The 20,099-nt window shown below is 44.1% G+C and overlaps 1 protein-coding gene across 1 annotated transcript; it reads left to right on the top strand.

The window, feature by feature from the left end:
* Positions 1-1,723: 1,723 nt before the first annotated feature.
* Positions 1,724-19,642, top strand: LOC117963990 (interleukin-17 receptor E-like). Its single transcript, XM_058988279.1, has 17 exons — positions 1,724-2,359; positions 6,068-6,083; positions 6,999-7,133; positions 7,600-7,709; positions 7,913-7,996; positions 8,546-8,672; positions 9,134-9,273; positions 9,948-10,016; positions 10,635-10,701; positions 10,949-11,136; positions 11,231-11,278; positions 11,524-11,569; positions 11,816-11,970; positions 12,228-12,296; positions 12,574-12,625; positions 13,932-14,039; positions 17,050-19,642. Exons 1-17 carry the CDS (start codon positions 2,180-2,182, stop codon positions 17,775-17,777), a joined length of 2,322 nt encoding a protein of 773 aa, XP_058844262.1. The 5' UTR covers positions 1,724-2,179; the 3' UTR covers positions 17,778-19,642.
* The last annotated feature ends 457 nt before the right edge of the window (positions 19,643-20,099 follow it).

Here is a 20,099-nt window from a genome sequence, read left to right as displayed (position 1 = left end):
TATATATATATATATATTCAAATCACTGCAATGAATGTATGTGTCGTGTAGGCTGTGAGCAGGACTCTGATAAGAACTCGTGTTCCCGCAGCCCTGCCTCTGAGACGGAATGAAACCCGCAATCAGACCCGTGATCCATACAGCAATGTGCTGCACGAAAGATAACAAACCGCTGCTTAAGACAGGCGAGATGAACGCTGCTGAACGTACGGTGTCATGGCAAATCCCCCTCTATAAAAGCATCTTAACAAACGTGATTAATACGCATCAAAACAACGAAACAACCAGCACTATTGCTGTGTCTGTATGAGACAAAATGAGTTCAAATGTACTCCGAGTAGGTTCGGGTTTAATATAACATTACAAATACTAACTGATACCTTAGCATACACACACGTGTGTGAGTGTGCCTGTGTGTGCCTGTGTGTGTGTGTGTGTGCCTGTGTGTGCCTGTGTGTGTGTGTGCCTGTGTGTGTGTGTGTGTGTGTGTGTGTGTGCCTGTGTGTGCCTGTGTGTGTGTGTGTGTGAGTGTGCCTGTGTGTGCCTGTGTGTGTGTGTGTGTGTGTGTGTGTGTGTGTGTGTGAGTGTGTGTGTGCGTGTGTGTGTGTGTGTGTGTGTGTGTGTGTGAGTGTGTGTGTGTGTGTGTGTGTGTGTGTGTGTGTGTGTGTGTGTGTGTGTGTGTGTGTGTGTGTGTTAATGTTTTGTATAAAGGTTATGTGTTTAATCACACGCAGGTCAGTGTAATGTAAAGCATCCGTAAATGTGTGTGCCTGTGTGAGTGTGTGTGTGTGTGTGTGTGTGTGTGTGTGTGTGTGTGTGTGAGTGTGTGTGTGTGTGTGTGTGTGTGTGTGTGTGTGAGTGTGTGTGTGTGTGTGTGTGTGTGTGTGTGTGTGTGTGTGAGTGTGTGTGTGTTAATGTTTTTCTATAAAGGTTATGTGTTTAATCACACGCAGGTCAGTGTAATGTAAAGCATCCGTAAATGATAAATAGCAAAAGCCTGAAAAATAACAACATTACGATTAAATACTAATAAAAAATGCACTTTTAGATTTTCACTCAGTTCGCTTTGAATTGCAACACGAAATCTCCAAGTGACTCATTTAAGACTGCAGGGGAGGGAGAAATGTACCAGACTACGTCACTGAAATTCCCTGCATGCTTACAAACAGGGTCAGATCATGTTACTGTAATGTAAAGAATGTAAAGCAAAGAAGAGCGAGTGTGTGTGTGTGTGTGTGTCTGTGTGTGTGTCTGTGTGTGTGTCTGTGTGTGTCTGTGTGTGTCTGTATATATATATATATATATATATATATATATATATATATATATATATATATATATATATATATATATATATATATTAAAAAGGAGAACTGCTGTGTACCATGAGGTGCAAAAGCAAAAAATGTAGATACACAAAAATGTGAAGAATTGATCATAAAAAATCCTCATTTATTCAAGACGTTTTGGACTACAAGCCCTCCTTCAGCTGGATGGGAAAGGCAGAGCGTTAATAAACTGTTGTTATCAACAAATTGAAACATTTTAACTTTTTATAACTAACTTGAACCCCGCAACTGTTTGAGAGCTTGAAAACGAATGCTCAGTTCAGTGAAGGGTCTCGTTCAGTAATTAAGAGCTCAGCTGAAATGAAAACCAGCAGCCGAGGGGCTCCCGAGGGCCGGGCTTGAAAACCACTGAACTGTAGTGACTAACGCTGTGCTCGTCACTCATTAACACGACGAGGGGGCGGGAGCGCGTTCTCCGCTGTAGATCAAAGCCTGTTTTCTGAACTCGATCACTCTCTCAGGTAGGAGAGGACAAAGGTGGAGCTTCATTCCACTGTCCGTCACAACAAGAAGAAAAAAAACGAGTTACAACACAGCCGCTGATCGTTTACTGGAAACTTACGAAAGATCGGACAGGAATTCAAACTGCTTTTTACAACAACCAAAAAAGAGAACTAATAATCTATGACGAGAGAAGACACTCGCAAGTGGATTGGACTCACTAGTAACTGTTTTATGTGCTTTTATTTTCTATAAGCGTTTTATTTATTGTGTTGTATTATTTCTTTTTATATATAATAATAATAATGGGAAATGGAAGAAAATGACAGCGAGGATTATCGAGTCGGTCTGGGAGAATAGTGTGTTTCCTGTTGAATGCCGGCTCAGCGATGCAGCGGCGGATAAGTGCGGTGTTACCTGCGCGGACAGGTGCGGTGTTACCTGCGCGGACAGGTGCGGTGTTACCTGCGCGGACAGGTGCGGCGCTGCTCCTCTGTCTCCTCGCACTCACCTGCCCTCGAGCTCGGGCAGCAGAACGAGAGGTGATCCGGGGTCATAGAGTCAGCTTCGTGAGTACTGCCGCCTTCTTCTTCTTCCTTTTCGTATTAGTACTCTACTAGTATTGATAGTAAAACTACATTTTAATTCTGATCACCTTTTACATTAGAGCACCAGCAGTTTATTAAAGACTGGAAACGCTTTGAAAACGTGCCCCCACGTCTCCTATCTGCTGTGCTGCAGGATATAATGCAGCGTGCAAGTCGTGGCGTCGCAACTTCTCTTACCCCACTGAGTTTACTTAAACAGCTGCAACACATCATACACATGAAATACAAAGAATGGACCAATGGGGGTCTGTACTCCTCCCTGTTAATAAATGTACAGATGCAGAGATTCATGGCATCCCTGTAAAAGAAAATGTGAAGTACCTGGGAATTAACATTAATGAAGACCAACTCTCAAGAACCTCCCTAAACTTTAACGCACTCATTATCAGTGTACAACAAAAACTCAATTCATGGCTCCTAAGAGATTTATCTTTGAGGGGAAGAAGTTTAGTGGCTAAGGCGGACGCTTTATCCAGATTGATCTACGCGGCACTATCGCTTGATGTTTCTGATGAAATATGCAAAAGAAATGATAGAATATTCTTTAATTTCCTTTGGAAAAACAAGACCCACTGTATAAAAAAATCTGTTTTAATGAATGATTATAAATTTGGGGGTCTAAACTTTTTAGACTTTTCCTCCCTAAACAAACTTTTAAAATTAAGTGGGTTAAACAATTTAAGAATCCTGCCTCAATTTGGATCTTTATTCCTGCACGTCTTTAATAATTTAGGTGGCTTAAATTTCATACTCTGATGTAATTATGATATTAATAAAATTCCTATAAAACTTTCAAATTTCCATAAACAGATTCTTTTATGCTGGTTTCTAATTTATAAACATAATTTCTCACCTCATAAATATTTCATTTGGAACAACAGAGATATTAGATACAAAAATAAGTCTTTATTTTTCCCAATTGGTTTGATAAGAATATACTCTTAGTTAGTCAACTTCTTAACCCTACAGGGCAGCTTTTCAGTTCTGCAGGGTTTTTATCCGAATGTCCATTTCCTGTCACAGTTAAGGAATATGCTATTGTTTCTGATGCCATTCCCAGTGCTGTGAGAATGCTTTTACAGAGTGCAACCAAACGTGCATCTTGCCCTTTGCCCTCTTTAGAACCAAATGATATATTTATAGAACATGATTACCTTCTTCATAACAAAAAGAATAACAATAAGGAGATCAGGGCTCTTATTCACAGTGACGATGTCTCTGTTTCCTCTGCTGTTGCATACTGGAATAGCATTTCTGTAGGTGTTAACTGGGAAGACTCCTGGTCACTTTGTAATAAATCCTTATTGACCAACAAGGTTAAGGAGATATCCTATAGGATTATCCATAAATGTTACCCAGTTAAATACAACCTAAAAAATATCAAACCTGACATTGACCTTAACTGTTCCTTCTGCAATATTCACTCTGAAACTACGGCTCATTTATTTTGGAACTGTACTTACTCAAATATTTTTTTTTGACTGATCTAACCAACTATATACATAAAAAGATAAACAATAAAATTAAATTAAATTTGGGATACATCTTATTCGGAATAACAAAATATGTGAAAACAGACCAAAATGAAATCTTTCTGGTACATCTCTTGATCTTATTGGCCAAATTCCACATCCATGAATGTAAATTTACTCTCCAAAAACAATATAAAATAGAACAATATGTTAGAATAATAAAAAAAATCTAATAACAAAGAAGCCATTAAGACCTATAATATATGCAAACGCTATGAAGTCTGTGTGTAATTATACATTGAGATTCTTCCCCCCTGTCCAGGGTGATTTTATGTTACAAATTATGTCTATTGCATGGAACTATTTTGTTTCTATTTTCTGTTTTGTTTTTTTTCTTAACTTTTGATCCAATAAAAATTAAAATTAATTTTTTTTTTTTTTTTAAAACAATGGGGGTCTATATAAGAAAACGAAATTAAGAAAACGGATACAAAAATAAACAGCCATGGCAATTACCTGCTGATTTGTAAGAATATTCTAAACTGCCAGATTACCCTGAAACTGTGGACAATAATGGAATGAATGCAGTCTGTAATTCCCCGTGCTCGGGCTTTTTGTCATCAAACAAGTAGCCAGTCATAACCTCCACTCCCACTCCCCTGTAACTCGAGAGCTGGGAAAGCAGCATCACCAAGTGAACTAGCCTATACTAATCATCATCACTGTGATTACAGTAGCATCACAAGTATTAATATGCTATTTTGTTGATAGTTATTTCAATAGTACTGGGGAGTTCTATAGCTGTAGTTTTCAATCTGAAGCTAAAGGCTCCATTCACAATGCTTAACTCAGGAGGATTTTTTTTCCCAGTCTCTTTTTATGAATAAAATACATTTTGATATTCCTGAAATGTGTGTGTGTGTGTGTGTTGGGAGTCCTACCTGTTAATCTTGACTTCCCGTATATCTCATAAGGAATGTGCCCAGAGCCTCAGCCCTGAGCTGAAAAGGGCAGCCTTTACATTTCACGAGAAAGCAAGAGATCAGATTGTAGATAAGCTGGAGGAAAAAAGGAAGCTGGATATAAATAAAGCAATCCACAGCTGTCATTGAGGTTTATCATTTACCAGTACAGTGATGAGGAGATGAAGATGAGAGGAGTAGAGTGAAGATGAGTGGAGCACAGTGAAGATGAGAGGAGCACAGTGAAGATGAGAGGAGATGAAGATGAGAGGAGCACAGTGAAGATGAGAGGAGCACAGTGAAGATGAGAGGAGATGAAGATGAGAGGAGCACAGTGAAGATGAGAGGAGATGAAGGTGAGAGGAGCACAGTGAAGATGAGAGGAGATGGAGATGAGAGGAGCACAGTGAAGATGAGAGGAGATGAAGATGAGAGGAGATGAAGATGAGAGGAGCACAGTGAAGATGAGAGGAGATGAAGATGAGAGGAGCACAGTGAAGATGAGAGGAGCACAGTGAAGATGAGAGGAGATGAAGGTGAGAGGAGCACAGTGAAGATGAGAGGAGATGAAGGTGAGAGGAGCACAGTGAAGATGAGAGGAGATGAAGATGAGAGGAGATGGAGATGAGAGGAGCACAGTGAAGATGAGAGGAGATGAAGGTGAGAGGAGCACAGTGAAGATGAGAGGAGATGAAGATGAGAGGAGCACAGTGAAGATGAGAGGAGTAGAGTGAAGATGAGAGGAGCACAGAAGATGCGAGGAGTAAAGTGTTTGTGAATCTGTTCTGAGTCTATCTGCACTTCATTTCCAGCTGTGTCCTCTGCTGCTGGTTACAGTATTGTATGTTTAGAGTTAACTAATGTACATGTAATTTACACCACATGGTATATGGAACACTATGGTGCAGTATGCTATAGTTACTACAGTGCTTTCAATGCTATTGTAGAATACTAGAAGTATTGTTTCTAGGTATGGTTGTTTTTAGCACCCACACCCCCTCCCTCCCTGTCTGTGCGTGGTGGTGCCTCACAGGTTTCCACGTGGAACCTCCTCTGTGAATCACAGAGCCGCACTGACAGACACCCCGGCTGGTAAGCCCTGTTATTTATTAGCCTTGCGAATGTGTTACTCTGCAAAGCGAGTGATGTATTCCACATGCCAGGGATTGCACTGTCACTCTGTACCGTCCACTCGTCACCTCTACTAACAACTGCTTCTCTCTCTCTCCCAACAGAGCCCTGGAATATCTGGTGAGTCATCTTTTTGTGATCTTTTTATTTTTTTTTAATTGCTGAAAAATGCACTTGTCATGGGGTAGTGGGTGAGGGTGTGGAACAGTAAAACTGTAGTATAGCTGGGGGGCATGAATGAACAACACTGTACCCTCTTTATAGGGTGGGGGGGCGGGGACGTTATACAAGCCCTTCTAGACATTTACCCGGGTATTTTTGCACGCTATGTTTGCAGTTTTACCCCATAGTTTACCCTGGCTTGCATTGTTTATTGGTATGCTTTACCAATCCTCGCTATTCTTTGCAATGCTTCCCTATGCTTTACCATGCTTTATTCCACTTTGCTGTGCTGTTACTATGGGTAATCTGTATAAAGGAAGTGCCCTTCTCGTAGGGTAGCTGGTGTGCTCATTATTAGGTAAGTGCTCTCTGATGGTTTAGTTCACAGTATGGAGCAGTGCACTCTGATGGTTTAGTTCACAGTATGGAGCAGTGCACTCTGGTTTAGTTCACAGTATGGAGCAGTGCACTCTGATGGTTTAGTTCACAGTATGGAGCAGTGCACTCTGATGGTTTAGTTCACAGTATGGAGCAGTGCACTCTGGTTTAGTTCACAGTATGGAGCAGTGCTCTCTGATGGTTTAGTTCACAGTATGGAGCAGTGCACTGTGGTTTAGTTCACAGTATGGAGCAGTGCACTCTGGTTTAGTTCACAGTATGGAGCAGTGCACTCTGGTTTAGTTCACAGTATGGAGCAGTGCTCTCTGATGGTTTAGTTCACAGTATGGAGCAGTGCACTCTGGTTTAGTTCACAGTATGGAGCAGTGCACTCTGGTTTAGTTCACAGTGCACTTGGGTAGGCAGGGTTCACAGACAGGGTCCACTCTGCATGCTGAGACTCCTCGCTTCTGAAGCCAGTCTGTTGTTTCTCAGGGAATTCTCTGGTTCGGCCCAATCGGACCGGGACAGTTCGGACCCCAGAACTTTCCCTGTCCACCGTGCAGCTCTGCCAGCCTGACCAGCCGTGCACTGCGTGTGTGAGGGCCCAGGTTCGACTGGACACCAGGGGTAAGTATTCATTGTCTTAGGTGCTGTCAACAAGACTGCCAGGCTTCTGTTGCAATGTGTCAGATGTAGTTTTGATTAGACAGGCAGGTTTGCCTTACCTTTCACCCACACTGAGTTCATACAAGGAAGAGACTGTGTAGAATGTTAGAATTCACAGGTTTGACTGGAGCTGTGTGTGGGGACTCAGTCTTCCTCTTGTGGTTCACAGTAAAAGTGCAGATGAGGTGGCGTTTCAGAGCCAGGTGTCTGTCAGCACACACAAAGTGTTGTTTTGCAGTTATATGTGGTTTGGTTTTGGATTGTTCGTTGGCGTTCACTTGAGCACTTGTTTTGGACAAACCTGTATTTACTGTTTTCTCACTCTCCCTCTCTCTCCCCCTCTCCCTCCTCCCTCGTCTCTCTCCCTCTCTCCTCTCTCCCCCCTCTCCCTCCCTCTCCCTCCCTCCCTCTCTCTCCCTTTCCTCAGTTGTTCTTCGGCTCCGTGAAGTCCACCTTCACTTGCTGGAGTTGAAGAGTAACCATCAGAGAGTGCTGCGGGTGCTGCGCAGGGGGGGACGTGGCCAGGCTAACAGCACGGTAAGGCTTCAGTCACGCCTTCACCATAGACTGCAGCTGGATACCCGAGGCGCTCATGTGGTAAAGGCATGGTGCTTCATGCACTCAGGGGAGCTGGTTAGGGGCCTGGAGTTCGGTGAGCTCAAGCAGACACCTGCAGGGCTGGCTTGGTCATGTGACCAGGGTGGCTGTAACTGTGTTCTCTTCCTCTCTCTCTCTCACAGTGGGACCTGGTGTACGATCATTTCTTCAGCGGCCACAAGGTGGCGATCCTCCACAGAGAGAACTGGACCAGCACCCCTGGCATGGTAATGCACCGCTCGTAACAAGCTTCTCGCTGTCTGTGTAGAGTTAGTGGAGCTGGCAGAGTTTACACTGCCGGATTGTCACATGATTTAAATGGCATGACAAGGCCTGCTCCGTCCCGGCACGTAGGATTCTTCAGACAAGCTAACAGCAGCTCCCAGCCGGGTGAAGGCAGGGTTAGAGAAGTGATGAGAACTGGGAACCCACAAACCAGGACCCAGAACCATCTGGAAGGGTTTGTGAAGAGTGCCCAGTGTCTGTGTATGTGTCTGCGTGTGTTCAAGCTGCACAAACCGATTATTCCATCAGTCACGTCTATCAGGCTAGTTTACCATTCCAAGTGAAACAAGTGAAGAACCAGCTGCTTGGGTTTGTGTGGATCGCTGTTCCCCACAGAGTCTTAAGAAAAGCAGTGATCAACACAAATCCGAGCAGCTGTTTCTTCACCTGTTTCACTGTGAACACCTGCTTGTCAGCGCTTGATTTCTGCTGAGAGCTCGATTTGAATAATCTCTTCTCCTGTAACCCCCCTCCCCCCATGTCTCTATCAGTGGGAGCTCACCTATGATTGCTTCGAGTCTGACGGAGGCCACAAGGTGGCAGTGTTTCTCAAGACCATACCTCGGAGACAGAGGCTGCAGCAGAGCAGGACCTACACTGTGGAGGACCACAGGAGAGGTACGGGACAGGACTGCGCTCCCCTGCGGAGCCAGACAGAGACTGGGAGAGGGGGATCAAAAACCTGAGCAGCTTCCAATCAAACACAGGGACCCTGAGCCCAGGGCGCTAGTGTCTGGTAGTTGACCATGCTTTCGCTGTGCTTTATTACACTTTACAATGCTTTTACTATGGAAACTTTTGTAAGGGCTAGTTTACCATGTTTTTTTTTTTTTTTATATGCTTGACCACACCTCTCTTTACCATGCTTTCGCTGTGCTTTATTACACTTTACAATGCTTTTACTGTGGGAGACCTTTATATGGGGAGTGCCCTGCGGTGGAGCATTCTGATTGGTGGATGGGAGTTCTGCAGTTTCTAATAGACGTTCTTGCCCCCCCCCCTCTCTCTCTCTCTCTCTCTCTCTCTCTCTCTCTCTCTCTCTCTCTCTCTCTCTCTCTCTCTCTCGCTCTCTCGCTCAGGGCCAGTGTTCAGTTACTCGCTGGACAGAGGGAGGAAGGCTGTCACTGTGTCTGTGTTCCCGGGTCCCGAGGTGAAAGTGAGGCTCTGCTATCGGCACCTGTTTGTGTGTGACGACCTGCCCTCGCCCGTCACTGCCAGGGTGAGAAAGCAAGTGTGTTACCGTGTGTTACACTTGCTGTCTCTCTTCACAGTGCATCACAAGCAAGTGTAACAGACAGTGCTGTGTGATGCACTGTGAAGAGAGAAAGCAAGTGTAACAGACAGTGCTGTGTGATGCACTGAGAAGAGAGAAAGCAAGTGTAACAGACAGTGCTGTGTGATGCACTGTGAAGAGAGAAAGCAAGTGTAACAGACAGTGCTGTGTGATGCACTGTGAAGAGAGAAAGCAAGTGTAACAGACAGGGCTGTGTGATGCACTGTGAAGAGAGAAAGCAAGTGTAACAGACAGTGCTGTGTGATGCACTGCAGGGAGAGAAAGCAAGTGTAACAGACAGTGCTGTGTGATGCACTGTGAAGAGAGAAAGCAAGTGTAACAGACAGTGCGTGTGCATGTGTGTGTGTTGAGCCATTGCGTGCCAGTCAGTGTGTGTGTGTTTCAGTCAGTGTGTGTGTGTGTGTGTGCATGTGTGTGTTTGAGCCATTGCGTGCCAGTCAGTGTGTGTGTGTGTTTCAGTCAGTGTGTAGGTAGGTGTGTCTGTATAAAGCTAGTCACAATGTTATCACCTGCATGTCCGGATGATTTGTTGAAGTTGCTGCTGGAATTACGTACCTACCAGGCTGTGTCATTTTCAATTGTTCTAATTTTGTACTCAGATCAACACCTCGCAGTCTCTGAATGCCACCCTCAGCTTCCCCTTCCTGGTTCCTTGTCTCTGCATCGAGGTAAATGGAAAGCAGTTCATTCTTCTGTGTGCATTACATTGTGCAGGTGTACTGTGAGGGTCTGTGTGCATTACATTGTGCAGGTGTACTGTGAGGGTCTGTGTGCATTACATTGTGCAGGTGTACTGTGAGAGTCTGTGTGCATTACATTGTGCAGGTGTACTGTGAGGGTCTGTGTGCATTACATTGTGCAGGTGTACTGTGAGAGTCTGTGTGCATTACATTGTGCAGGTGTACTGTGAGAGTCTGTGTGCATTACATTGTGCATCTGTACTGTGAGAGTCTGTGTGCATTACATTGTGCAGGTGTACTGTGAGGGTCTGTGTGCATTACATTGTGCAGGTGTACTGTGAGGGTCTGTGTGCATTACATTGTGCATCTGTACTGTGAGAGTCTGTGTGCATTACATTGTGCAGGTGTACTGTGAGGGTCTGTGTGCATTACATTGTGCAGGTGTACTGTGAGAATCTGTGTGCATTACATTGTGCAGGTGTACTGTGAGGGTCTGTGTGCATTACATTGTGCAGGTGTACTGTGAGGGTCTGTGTGCATTACATTGTGCAGGTGTACTGTGAGGGTCTGTGTGCATTGCTGAGTGTGTGTCTTCTCTCTCTGCAGGTGTTTTATCTTCATCATGATAGCTGGAGAAGAACAGCCTGTCTGTCCAAGGACTTCCCACATGCCTGTAAGGATTTCAAAATATAAACAGAGAAAAGTCACGTGAAATCATGTTTTAAATTACTTTTAGTCCTAAGAATTTTTGCCAGTTGGGAAATGTGTGATCAACTTGGGTTACTGCTACACTGTGTACACATTTGTATTTTTTTTTCATCTAACTTTAGTTTCGGTTTACAGGACAGTGCTTTCTATAAAGTGCTGCTGCAGCTCCTTGTCAGATTGATCAGCGTGTTCTACCTGTCTCCTTCCATTAGGTGACGATGACCTCTGGCACGCCAGTACGTTTTTACACCACAGCTCGGAGCCCAGCGGTGTGATGAGTGTGGAGTTCCGTCACCCCTGTCCCATCCAGCTCTCTGCCTCTCTCTGCTGGCGGACTCTGGGCACTGCACTGGCGCCGTGTCAGGAGATAGACAACTCTACAATAGAGGAACGAGACTCGGTGAGTCAATGAGGCAAAGTTCCCAGAAGCTCCGGGGTGTCATTTCTCAGTGTTTCCACACTCGTTCTGATGCGGTTTGCTCTTTCCTGTGCAGGTGTTCAGTATCTCCGGTGTAGACAGACACCCACGACTCTGTTTCAAGGTACCAGACGTCTTTTCTTCTCCTCCTCCTTTTTAAAAATATTTTACTGAACATTACGGAAATCTTGCTTGTATCAGATCACAAGACTGAAATTAAAATGTTTTTGGTTTAAAAAAAACTAAACAACAAACAAAACAAACAAGCCAAGCAGTGCATTGTGCCTGTGAGACAGTGAAATGAGCTGTGCTGAAGAAACCCTCTCAGCCTCTGCTAGCCTGGTAACCTGAGCTTGTTTCCTCCTCCAGCTCTCCCACGGCAACAGCAACCATGTGGAATGTCCCAGCGAAGCAGGTGAGCTTGGTGCTGAACTACATCATGTATCTATATATAGATATTTCACTGTTCTATCTGAGCCGGACGTTCCCATTGACCTCAATGCATTTTAACATGACTGTAACCCCTCCCTGCTTCTGATTAATGACTTCCAGACTTTGTTTGAGTCTTGCTGTAATGCTGTTTTACTGTAAAGTGTGAATAAGGGGCACTAGACCCAGCTGTCACTGTGAGATTGATTGATTGATTCCCCGCCCCATGCAGAGACAGAGTGGAGTGTGGAGGTGGATCCAGAGTTCCTGAGAATACACCTGCACATCACCACCACTATCCCAGCATCCTTCAGTGCCGTGCTGTGCAGCCCCGAGAGAGAGGGGGCGGCCTGCGATCCACAACTACCTGTGCACACCATCACACGGGTAAGACTGAAGGAGGGGGCTGCAACCGTGCACTGCAAGTGCACCAGAGGTACTGGGAAGGAGATTTGGAGGGATTGGGAGGGACTGGGAGGGGGAGAGCTTGAAGCACACACTGCAAGTACACACCGTCACACGGGTAAGAGCACTGGGAGGGACTGGGAGGGACTGGGAGGTATACACTGCACATACATATAGTTATTTTTATATATATATCTTTTTTAATATCATTTTTTTGTGTGGTTGGGTTTTATTTGCAGCCGGCTGGTTCCAGTGAGAAGGAGCTCCACATGATCCTTGGAACCCACGCAGTGGGGCTGTGTGTGCAGGTGAGAGGGGGGGGGGTGCGGGGTACGAGGGAACAGGGGTACGGGGGAACAAGCGTCGAGGCTGGGGGGCAGTTTGGGAGCACAACCTGAACTCTAGAGAGTCGGACTTCAGCAATCTATGCAAATACAAGAATATGTTCATGATAGCAGTCTAGTGAACAGGCGCTGGGGTCTGTATGTAGTCACATGTGTTGCAGCTTGATGTGCAGTAACTCTTCTTGATCAGAGAGGGGTCACAGTGTTGATTTGATCTGATCGCACTGAATTGTCCCCTCAGGTTTGGCGTTCGGACTCGCGATTCTTTGGGAAGAGGCTGATCTGCCCCGAATGTGAGTACGGGGCTGCCTTCAACACTCTTCTCAATCCCATGATATTGTGGTGGTTCAGGGTCATTCCTACAGCTCGCAGCGAAGGGGTTACTGTACCAGCTATGAAGAATCCAGGGGCAGGGCTTTCAAAACTTTAATCTGGATCAAAGTGAGACGGATTTTGGAATCCTATTTGTTGTGATTGAGATTACTTTTATCTGGATCATTTTGATCCGGTTTTTCAGAAGATGTCACTGCTGGATTACTTTTATCCAGATTACAAATAATCACGATTATGAAATCCAGTTTTTTGAATTGGCTAGTTCTTTATTTATTTGAGGCCTTATTTATGATATGATCGAATTTAACAAAATAAATAAGATTGTGATAATAATGATTAATACACAACTTTATGTATTTTGTTTTACATTATTTTTTTTAACAAATTCTGAATCACTTTTAGTGTTAGTGCACATATAACACTTGCAAATTATTTTATTCATGCCTACTTGGCAGAAATTAAATAACACAATTTAAATTGAATAAAAATAAAACTTTTGAAAAAAGGATCTGTGTTTTTAGACATCTTCATCGTCTTCCTCGTGGGTCGGGAGTCAAGCATCTCAGATGATCTTTAAGGAGGTGTATGAGAAGGCTCATGCGTCTGCTTTTTTTATTAAAGCTATACCACTAAATACGTGTCTCTTTAAATTCTCTTTAAAAAACTCAACTGCAACATTTAACCGTGATTAAAAGTGCGATGGGATTACCAGAACGAATCCGGATCACAGTAATATCCTGAATCGCATTTCGATGTTTTGAAAAACCCAATGTCACAATATAATCCAGATCAAACGCGGAAATCCGATTACCAGAGTTTTGAAAAACGGGCCCCTGGAGACTGAACCAACCAATAAGGATGGCTTTAGAACTGAGGCGTTCTCTGTTAAATTAAAGTTATTACAGGAGGGTTTTTTATTTATTTTTAATAAAATAGTTAATTGTTTTGGAAATTACATTATTATACAGAAAGTAAATTAAGTAGTGCATTATGTGATGCAGAAATCTTTACTGTGAAGTTTAGAAAAGTTTCCTTAGCCTAAGAAAATGGGAATTCTTATGAATCGCTGTTCATGTTCTGAACAGGTTTTTGTTTCGAAACCTGGGTGTTTTCGTGAGTCTTTATTCATGAGGGTGTCACCCTGATTCAGTGTTGTGAAGACTGGCTACAGGAGTGTCTGTAATGAAAGAGAATGGCATGGCATTGCAATGAGTTGTTTCAGAAAATCAAATCTCTCGATTCTTACCCTCTGACTCTGATCCTCAGATGCCTATAGTAGGCTGGGCCTGGTTGCCACAGCGATGCTGATTGTAGCCGTTTCCACGTCGATGCTGGTCTTCTTTGGTTACCGCTTCACCCGGAGAGTTCTGTCAGGTAAGGGTGTTGGGGTGTTGGGGTGTTGGGGTTGGGTTGGGTTGGGTTGGGTTGGGTTGGGTTGGGCTGGGTTGGGTTGGGTTGGGTTGGGTTGGGCTGGGTTGGGTTGGGTTGGGCTGGGTTGGGGGGTGGGACACAGCTCTTAACTGGATCTCAAGGGCTGGCTCCAGCCTTCTCCAGCCCGCCATATGAAAACTGGCCTGCTTTTATTTGTGAATGAAGTGCTAACTTCAGGTTGTGTGGAGTGTGCGAGGAGAGAAGTCTTCCTTGTGGATACGGTCCGAATCAGAGTCACTGAATCAGATAGTGTGGAGGTTCCAACTGGCGCTTTTTAATAAATATTAACACATTTCTGAACTTTGAAAAACACTTTTTTTCCCTTTTCAAACACCAGAAAACACAATTCAAGCACTGCAAAAAATCTGTCACAAAAATAATTTTCAAATAATGTCAGTCCACCCAGCTGCCCATTTATTTTGGCAATTTCCCAAAAAAAAAAAATTTCCAATGGCAGCATTATATAAGTAGAAATAACATTATTATTATTATTATTATTATTATTATTATTATTATTATTATTATTATTATTATTATTATTTTATCATTTTTGTGAGATCGATTTCAAAGCAGACGCTCTTCAGATTCTCATCAGTGTCGTATACAGTGTGATTAGAGAGGAAGTTTAAAGCAGACGCTCTTCAGATTCTCATCAGTGTCGTATACAGTGTGATTAGAGAGGAAGTTTAAAGCAGACACTCTTCAGATTCTCATCAGTGTCGTATACAGTGTGATTAGAGAGGAAGTTTAAAGCAGACACTCTTCAGATTCTCATCAGTGTCGTATACAGTGTGATTAGAGAGGAAGTTTAAAGCAGACGCTCTTCAGATTCTCATCAGTGTCGTATACAGTGTGATTAGAGAGGAAGTTTAAAGCAGACACTCTTCAGATTCTCATCAGTGTCGTATACAGTGTGATTAGAGAGGAAGTTTAAAGCAGACGCTCTTCAGATTCTCATCAGTGTCGTATACAGTGTGATTAGAGAGGAAGTTTAAAGCAGACACTCTTCAGATTCTCATCAGTGTCGTATACAGTGTGATTAGAGAGGAAGTTTAAAGCAGACACTCTTCAGATTCTCATCAGTGTCGTATACAGTGTGATTAGAGAGGAAGTTTAAAGCAGACACTCTTCAGATTCTCATCAGTGTCGTATACAGTGTGATTAGAGAGGAAGTTTAAAGCAGACGCTCTTCAGATTCTCATCAGTGTCGTATACAGTGTGATTAGAGAGGAAGTTTAAAGCAGACGCTCTTCAGATTCTCATCAGTGTCGTATACAGTGTGATTAGAGAGGAAGTTTAAAGCAGACACTCTTCAGATTCTCATCAGTGTCGTATACAGTGTGATTAGAGAGGAAGTTTAAAGCAGACGCTCTTCAGATTCTCATCAGTGTCGTATACAGTGTGATTAGAGAGGAAGTTTAAAGCAGACGCTCTTCAGATTCTCATCAGTGTCGTATACAGTGTGATTAGAGAGGAAGTTTAAAGCAGACGCTCTTCAGATTCTCATCAGTGTCGTATACAGTGTGATTAGAGAGGAAGTTTAAAGCAGACGCTCTTCAGATTCTCATCAGTGTCGTATACAGTGTGATTAGAGAGGAAGTTTAAAGCAGACGCTCTTCAGATTCTCATCAGTGTCGTATACAGTGTGATTAGAGAGGAAGTTTAAAGCAGACGCCCTTCAGATTCTCATCAGTGTCGTATACAGTGTGATTAGAGAGGAAGTTTAAAGCAGACACTCTTCAGATTCTCATCAGTGTCGTATACAGTGTGATTAGAGAGGAAGTTTAAAGCAGACACTCTTCAGATTCTCATCAGTGTCGTATACAGTGTGATTAGAGAGGAAGTTTAAAGCAGACGCTCTTCAGATTCTCATCAGTGTCGTATACAGTGTGATTAGAGAGGAAGTTTAAAGCAGACACTCTTCAGATTCTCATCAGTGTCGTATACAGTGTGATTAGAGAGGAAGTTTAAAGCAGACACTCTTCAGATTCTCATCAGTGTCGTATACAGTGTGATTAGAGAGGAAGTTTAAAGCAGACACTCTTCAGATTCTCATCAGTGTCGTATACAGTGTGATTAGAGAGGAAGTTTAAAGCAGACGCTCTTCAGATTCTCATCAGTGTCGTATACAGTGTGATTAGAGAGGAAGTTTAAAGCAGACGCTCTTCAGATTCTCATCAGTGTCGTATACAGTGTGATTAGAGAGGAAGTTTAAAGCAGACGCTCTTCAGATTCTCATCAGTGTCGTATACAGTGTGATTAGAGAGGAAGTTTAAAGCAGACACTCTTCAGATTCTCATCAGTGTCGTATACAGTGTGATTAGAGAGGAAGTTTAAAGCAGACGCTCTTCAGATTCTCATCAGTGTCGTATACAGTGTGATTAGAGAGGAAGTTTAAAGCAGACGCTCTTCAGATTCTCATCAGTGTCGTATACAGTGTGATTAGAGAGGAAGTTTAAAGCAGACACTCTTCAGATTCTCATCAGTGTCGTATACAGTGTGATTAGAGAGGAAGTTTAAAGCAGACGCTCTTCAGATTCTCATCAGTGTCGTATACAGTGTGATTAGAGAGGAAGTTTAAAGCAGACACTCTTCAGATTATCATCAGTGTCGTATACAGTGTGATTAGAGAGGAAGTTTAAAGCAGACACTCTTCAGATTCTCATCAGTGTCGTATACAGTGTGATTAGAGAGGAAGTTTACCACATCAACGCACCGTATCACTGACGTGGAAAACATACTTCCTGTCTTCCACAGTTTCGGGTACGGTGTGCATCGCTGTTATATGCATTGTTATCAGCAGAATAAATAGAATTGGGAACATTATCTGTTGATTTTATATAAGTATGTGGTTTGGAATTTTGTTTTTTTTTAAAAAGAAGCCTTTTAATGAAACAACTTTGCTTGCCGTGCTTCCTGTTGTTAAACTGTGCCTCTCTGTCACCCCCTGCAGGCTCCCTGTGGACGCGCACGCCTGTGCTGCTGCTCTACACCGCAGACTCGGAGGAGCATGTGTCCCTGGTGTGCACTCTGGCCTCCCTCCTGCAGGGAGAGCTGTGCTGCGAGGTGCATCTGGACCTGTGGGACAGCTCAGGGCTGGGGGGCCTGGGGCCGGTGCCGTGGCTGTACAGCCAGAGAGAGGCAGTGTGGAGGGAGGAGGGGAGAGTGCTGCTGCTATGGAGCAGAGGGGGCAGGGAGCTGTATGAGAGCTGGAAGAGAAGGGAGCAGCAGTGGCAGCAACAACCAGCCGACCTCCTGAGAAACACAGCCCCGAAAACACAGGCGGACCCCCACGGAATCTTCCAGACCGCCCTGGCCTGTCTCCACAGCGACGTGGAAAGCGGCCGAGCGGGGGGCTACGCCTTGCTGTATTTCGACGGCTCTAAACGGGACATCCCGGACTCCTTCAAGGGGGTGCCCAGGTTCAAGCTGCCCAGGCAGGGAGGTGGGCTGCTGCAGGAGCTGCACAGAGGGGATCCCTGGGCTTGCTGGCTCAGGCTTGGCATCGCTGGGCTGCAGCACTCCGAGGCAGGCAGGAGGCTGGAGGAGAGGGCGAGGATGTGCCGGCTGCTGGAGGCAGAGAGGGCAGGCTTGACCGAGGAACCCGAATTCGATAAGTCAGATGAGCTGCTGATACAGAGAGGAGACCCAGCGATCGGGGAGAAACGCACGGGCATTTAAAGCAGGAAAGGAAAGACCAGCGTCACCAAAAGATCTGCAACCCCCCCTGCAAAATGCAAGGATGTCATCTGAAGAAAGTGTGAAGCAATGAGGGAGGGTCACGTCAGCAATCCCACATCTCCCGAGACAAGCTTTAAGGAATATTTAAGGTATAGAGTATTTACTCGCTCCTGCTCTCCTGTGATGAGCAAATCCTGGGTAAACCAAGGGTTAAAGCCGAGGCACCCTCCAGTTTATTATACAGCGCGACTTGGGCGCATTTAATAATTGCACTGGCGCTTCAACTAACAAAATCACTGAAATCACTCTACCCAGACTGGAAAGCAAAAGGTGTTCAGTGTGCTATGCAGGGCCCCTCTTTATTCTGCTAGCCGTGTTGAATTGGTAAAGGGCCTCCTGCAGGACTTGGGCACTATGCTGTGTCAGTGTGGCCTCCAGCAGTGAGTGAATTCGTGGAATGGTGAAATGTCACGTGGGCGCACTATTTATAGTATAATGCCTCTTTGTTCACGGCACTCTGGAATTTGTTCACGGCACTCTGGATATATCCTCACCCTTTTGTTTCCGGGTAAGTCATGCAGAGCGACCCGACTGGTTCTGCAGGGAGAGACACCAACACGTTTGGAATGCTGAGCCCTTTTCGTTTTGAACCCTTTGTTTTATCTGTACTGTGTGTTTGACTGGCTGTCTAGAATCTCACCTGTCATTTCCTGTGTATGATTACAAGACCAAAAGAAAAAACTTAACCCACTCAGTATAGTTTCAGAGAGCCCTGTAGTGTCTTTAAGGCAGGCTCCATTGGCTTGGAGACCTAAATAATGTCCATTCATTGAAGTCCTGCTTGCTGTTCAGCTTTTTGATTTGAACATTCTACCTCATAACCCGCTCCCGCTGCAAGTAGCCATCAGGAAACGTCTTTGCAGCTTGCTTAGTGAAAGCCGAAACGATCGCTGTTCTGTTTTCAGTGGGAGTCGTGTTTTTGTGGCAGCTTTTATAATGTTGAAAAAGAAAAAGGAAAGAAAAAAAGACGCTGCAGGACAAGCAAGCAACAAGCAAACTTTTCAATTGCACCTGGGAACAGTGGAATTTACAAAACAGCACCATCGAAGAACATGAGCAGCGTGTGCATGTGCTCTGTGGAGACTGCTAAATACATTCACAAGAAGGAAACCATTACACACTCTTTCAAGAAGTGATTCTCTTCTGAACATCAATTACATCTGCACTGGAAATGAAACCTGTTCATAGAAATAGAAAATACTGGACATTACACTGCTGTAAGAATGTGTGTGAGTGTGTGTGTGTGTGTGGCCTCTCTGTTAAATGCAAGCATTTAATTTGTTAATGTATAAAAGATGATGGATATACAGACACAGGCCTCAATGAAGTTGTTATTATGTACCTTCCCCATAAATGTTTCCCACAGTAAAAGCACAGGAAAGTGTGTAATAAAGCATACGTTGGCAGTGTGAACGCCAGAGAGAGGTATTGTAAAGCAAACCCTAATAAGCCATGGTAAATACATAGTGTAATAATGGGGAAACTGCACAGTGAGCATGCAATCTGACTGGGAAACTGCACAGTGAGCATGCAATCTGACTGGTAAACTGCACAGTGAGCATGCAATCTGACTGGTAAACTGCACAGTGAGCATGCAATCTGACTGGTAAACTGCACAGTGAGCATGCAATCTGACTGGTAAACTGCACAGTGAGCATGCAATCTGACTGGTAAACTGTTCTGAGAGTAGATATACTGGATGAAGAAATGTGCTCCAGGAAGGAAACGGTGTGTTCCTTGAAATGTGGGAGCGACACTGCCTCACACTGTGAGAAATAAAACGAAATAAAGTTTTACAAACATAACCCAACTCTCTGGAACCCTGTTTGAAAGTTAAACCTGCTCTTCAAGTACACTACCCCCCCCCCCCCCCCCCCCCAGCCAGGGGATGTCTTTTTTTCCTTTGATTTTGTCTTGCAGTGTGCTATCCTAACCTAATGGCAGCCTGTGCTCCACCAAGCTTTCACTATTCTTTATGGCACTTTGCTGTGCTTTTGCTATGAGAACAGCAGTGTGGAGTCATGGTTAGGGCTCTGGATTCTTGACCAGAGGGTCGTGGGTTCAATCCCAGGTGGGGGGACACTGCTGCTGTACCCTTGAGCAAGGTACTTTACCTAGATTGCTCCAGTAAAAACCCAACTGTATAAATGGGTAATTGTGTGTAAAAATAATGTGATATCCTGTAACAATTGTAAGTCTGCTAAAAAATAAAAAGAACAAAAAAGAACAGACCACAGAGAAATGAAACGGCTAAAACACACA

This window comes from Acipenser ruthenus, chromosome 16, assembly GCF_902713425.1.
Source record: "Acipenser ruthenus chromosome 16, fAciRut3.2 maternal haplotype, whole genome shotgun sequence".
Classification (NCBI taxonomy): domain Eukaryota; kingdom Metazoa; phylum Chordata; class Actinopteri; order Acipenseriformes; family Acipenseridae; genus Acipenser; species Acipenser ruthenus.
The sequence above is the reverse complement of the archived record's forward strand: the minus strand, read 5'-3'. Positions and strand labels throughout refer to the sequence as shown.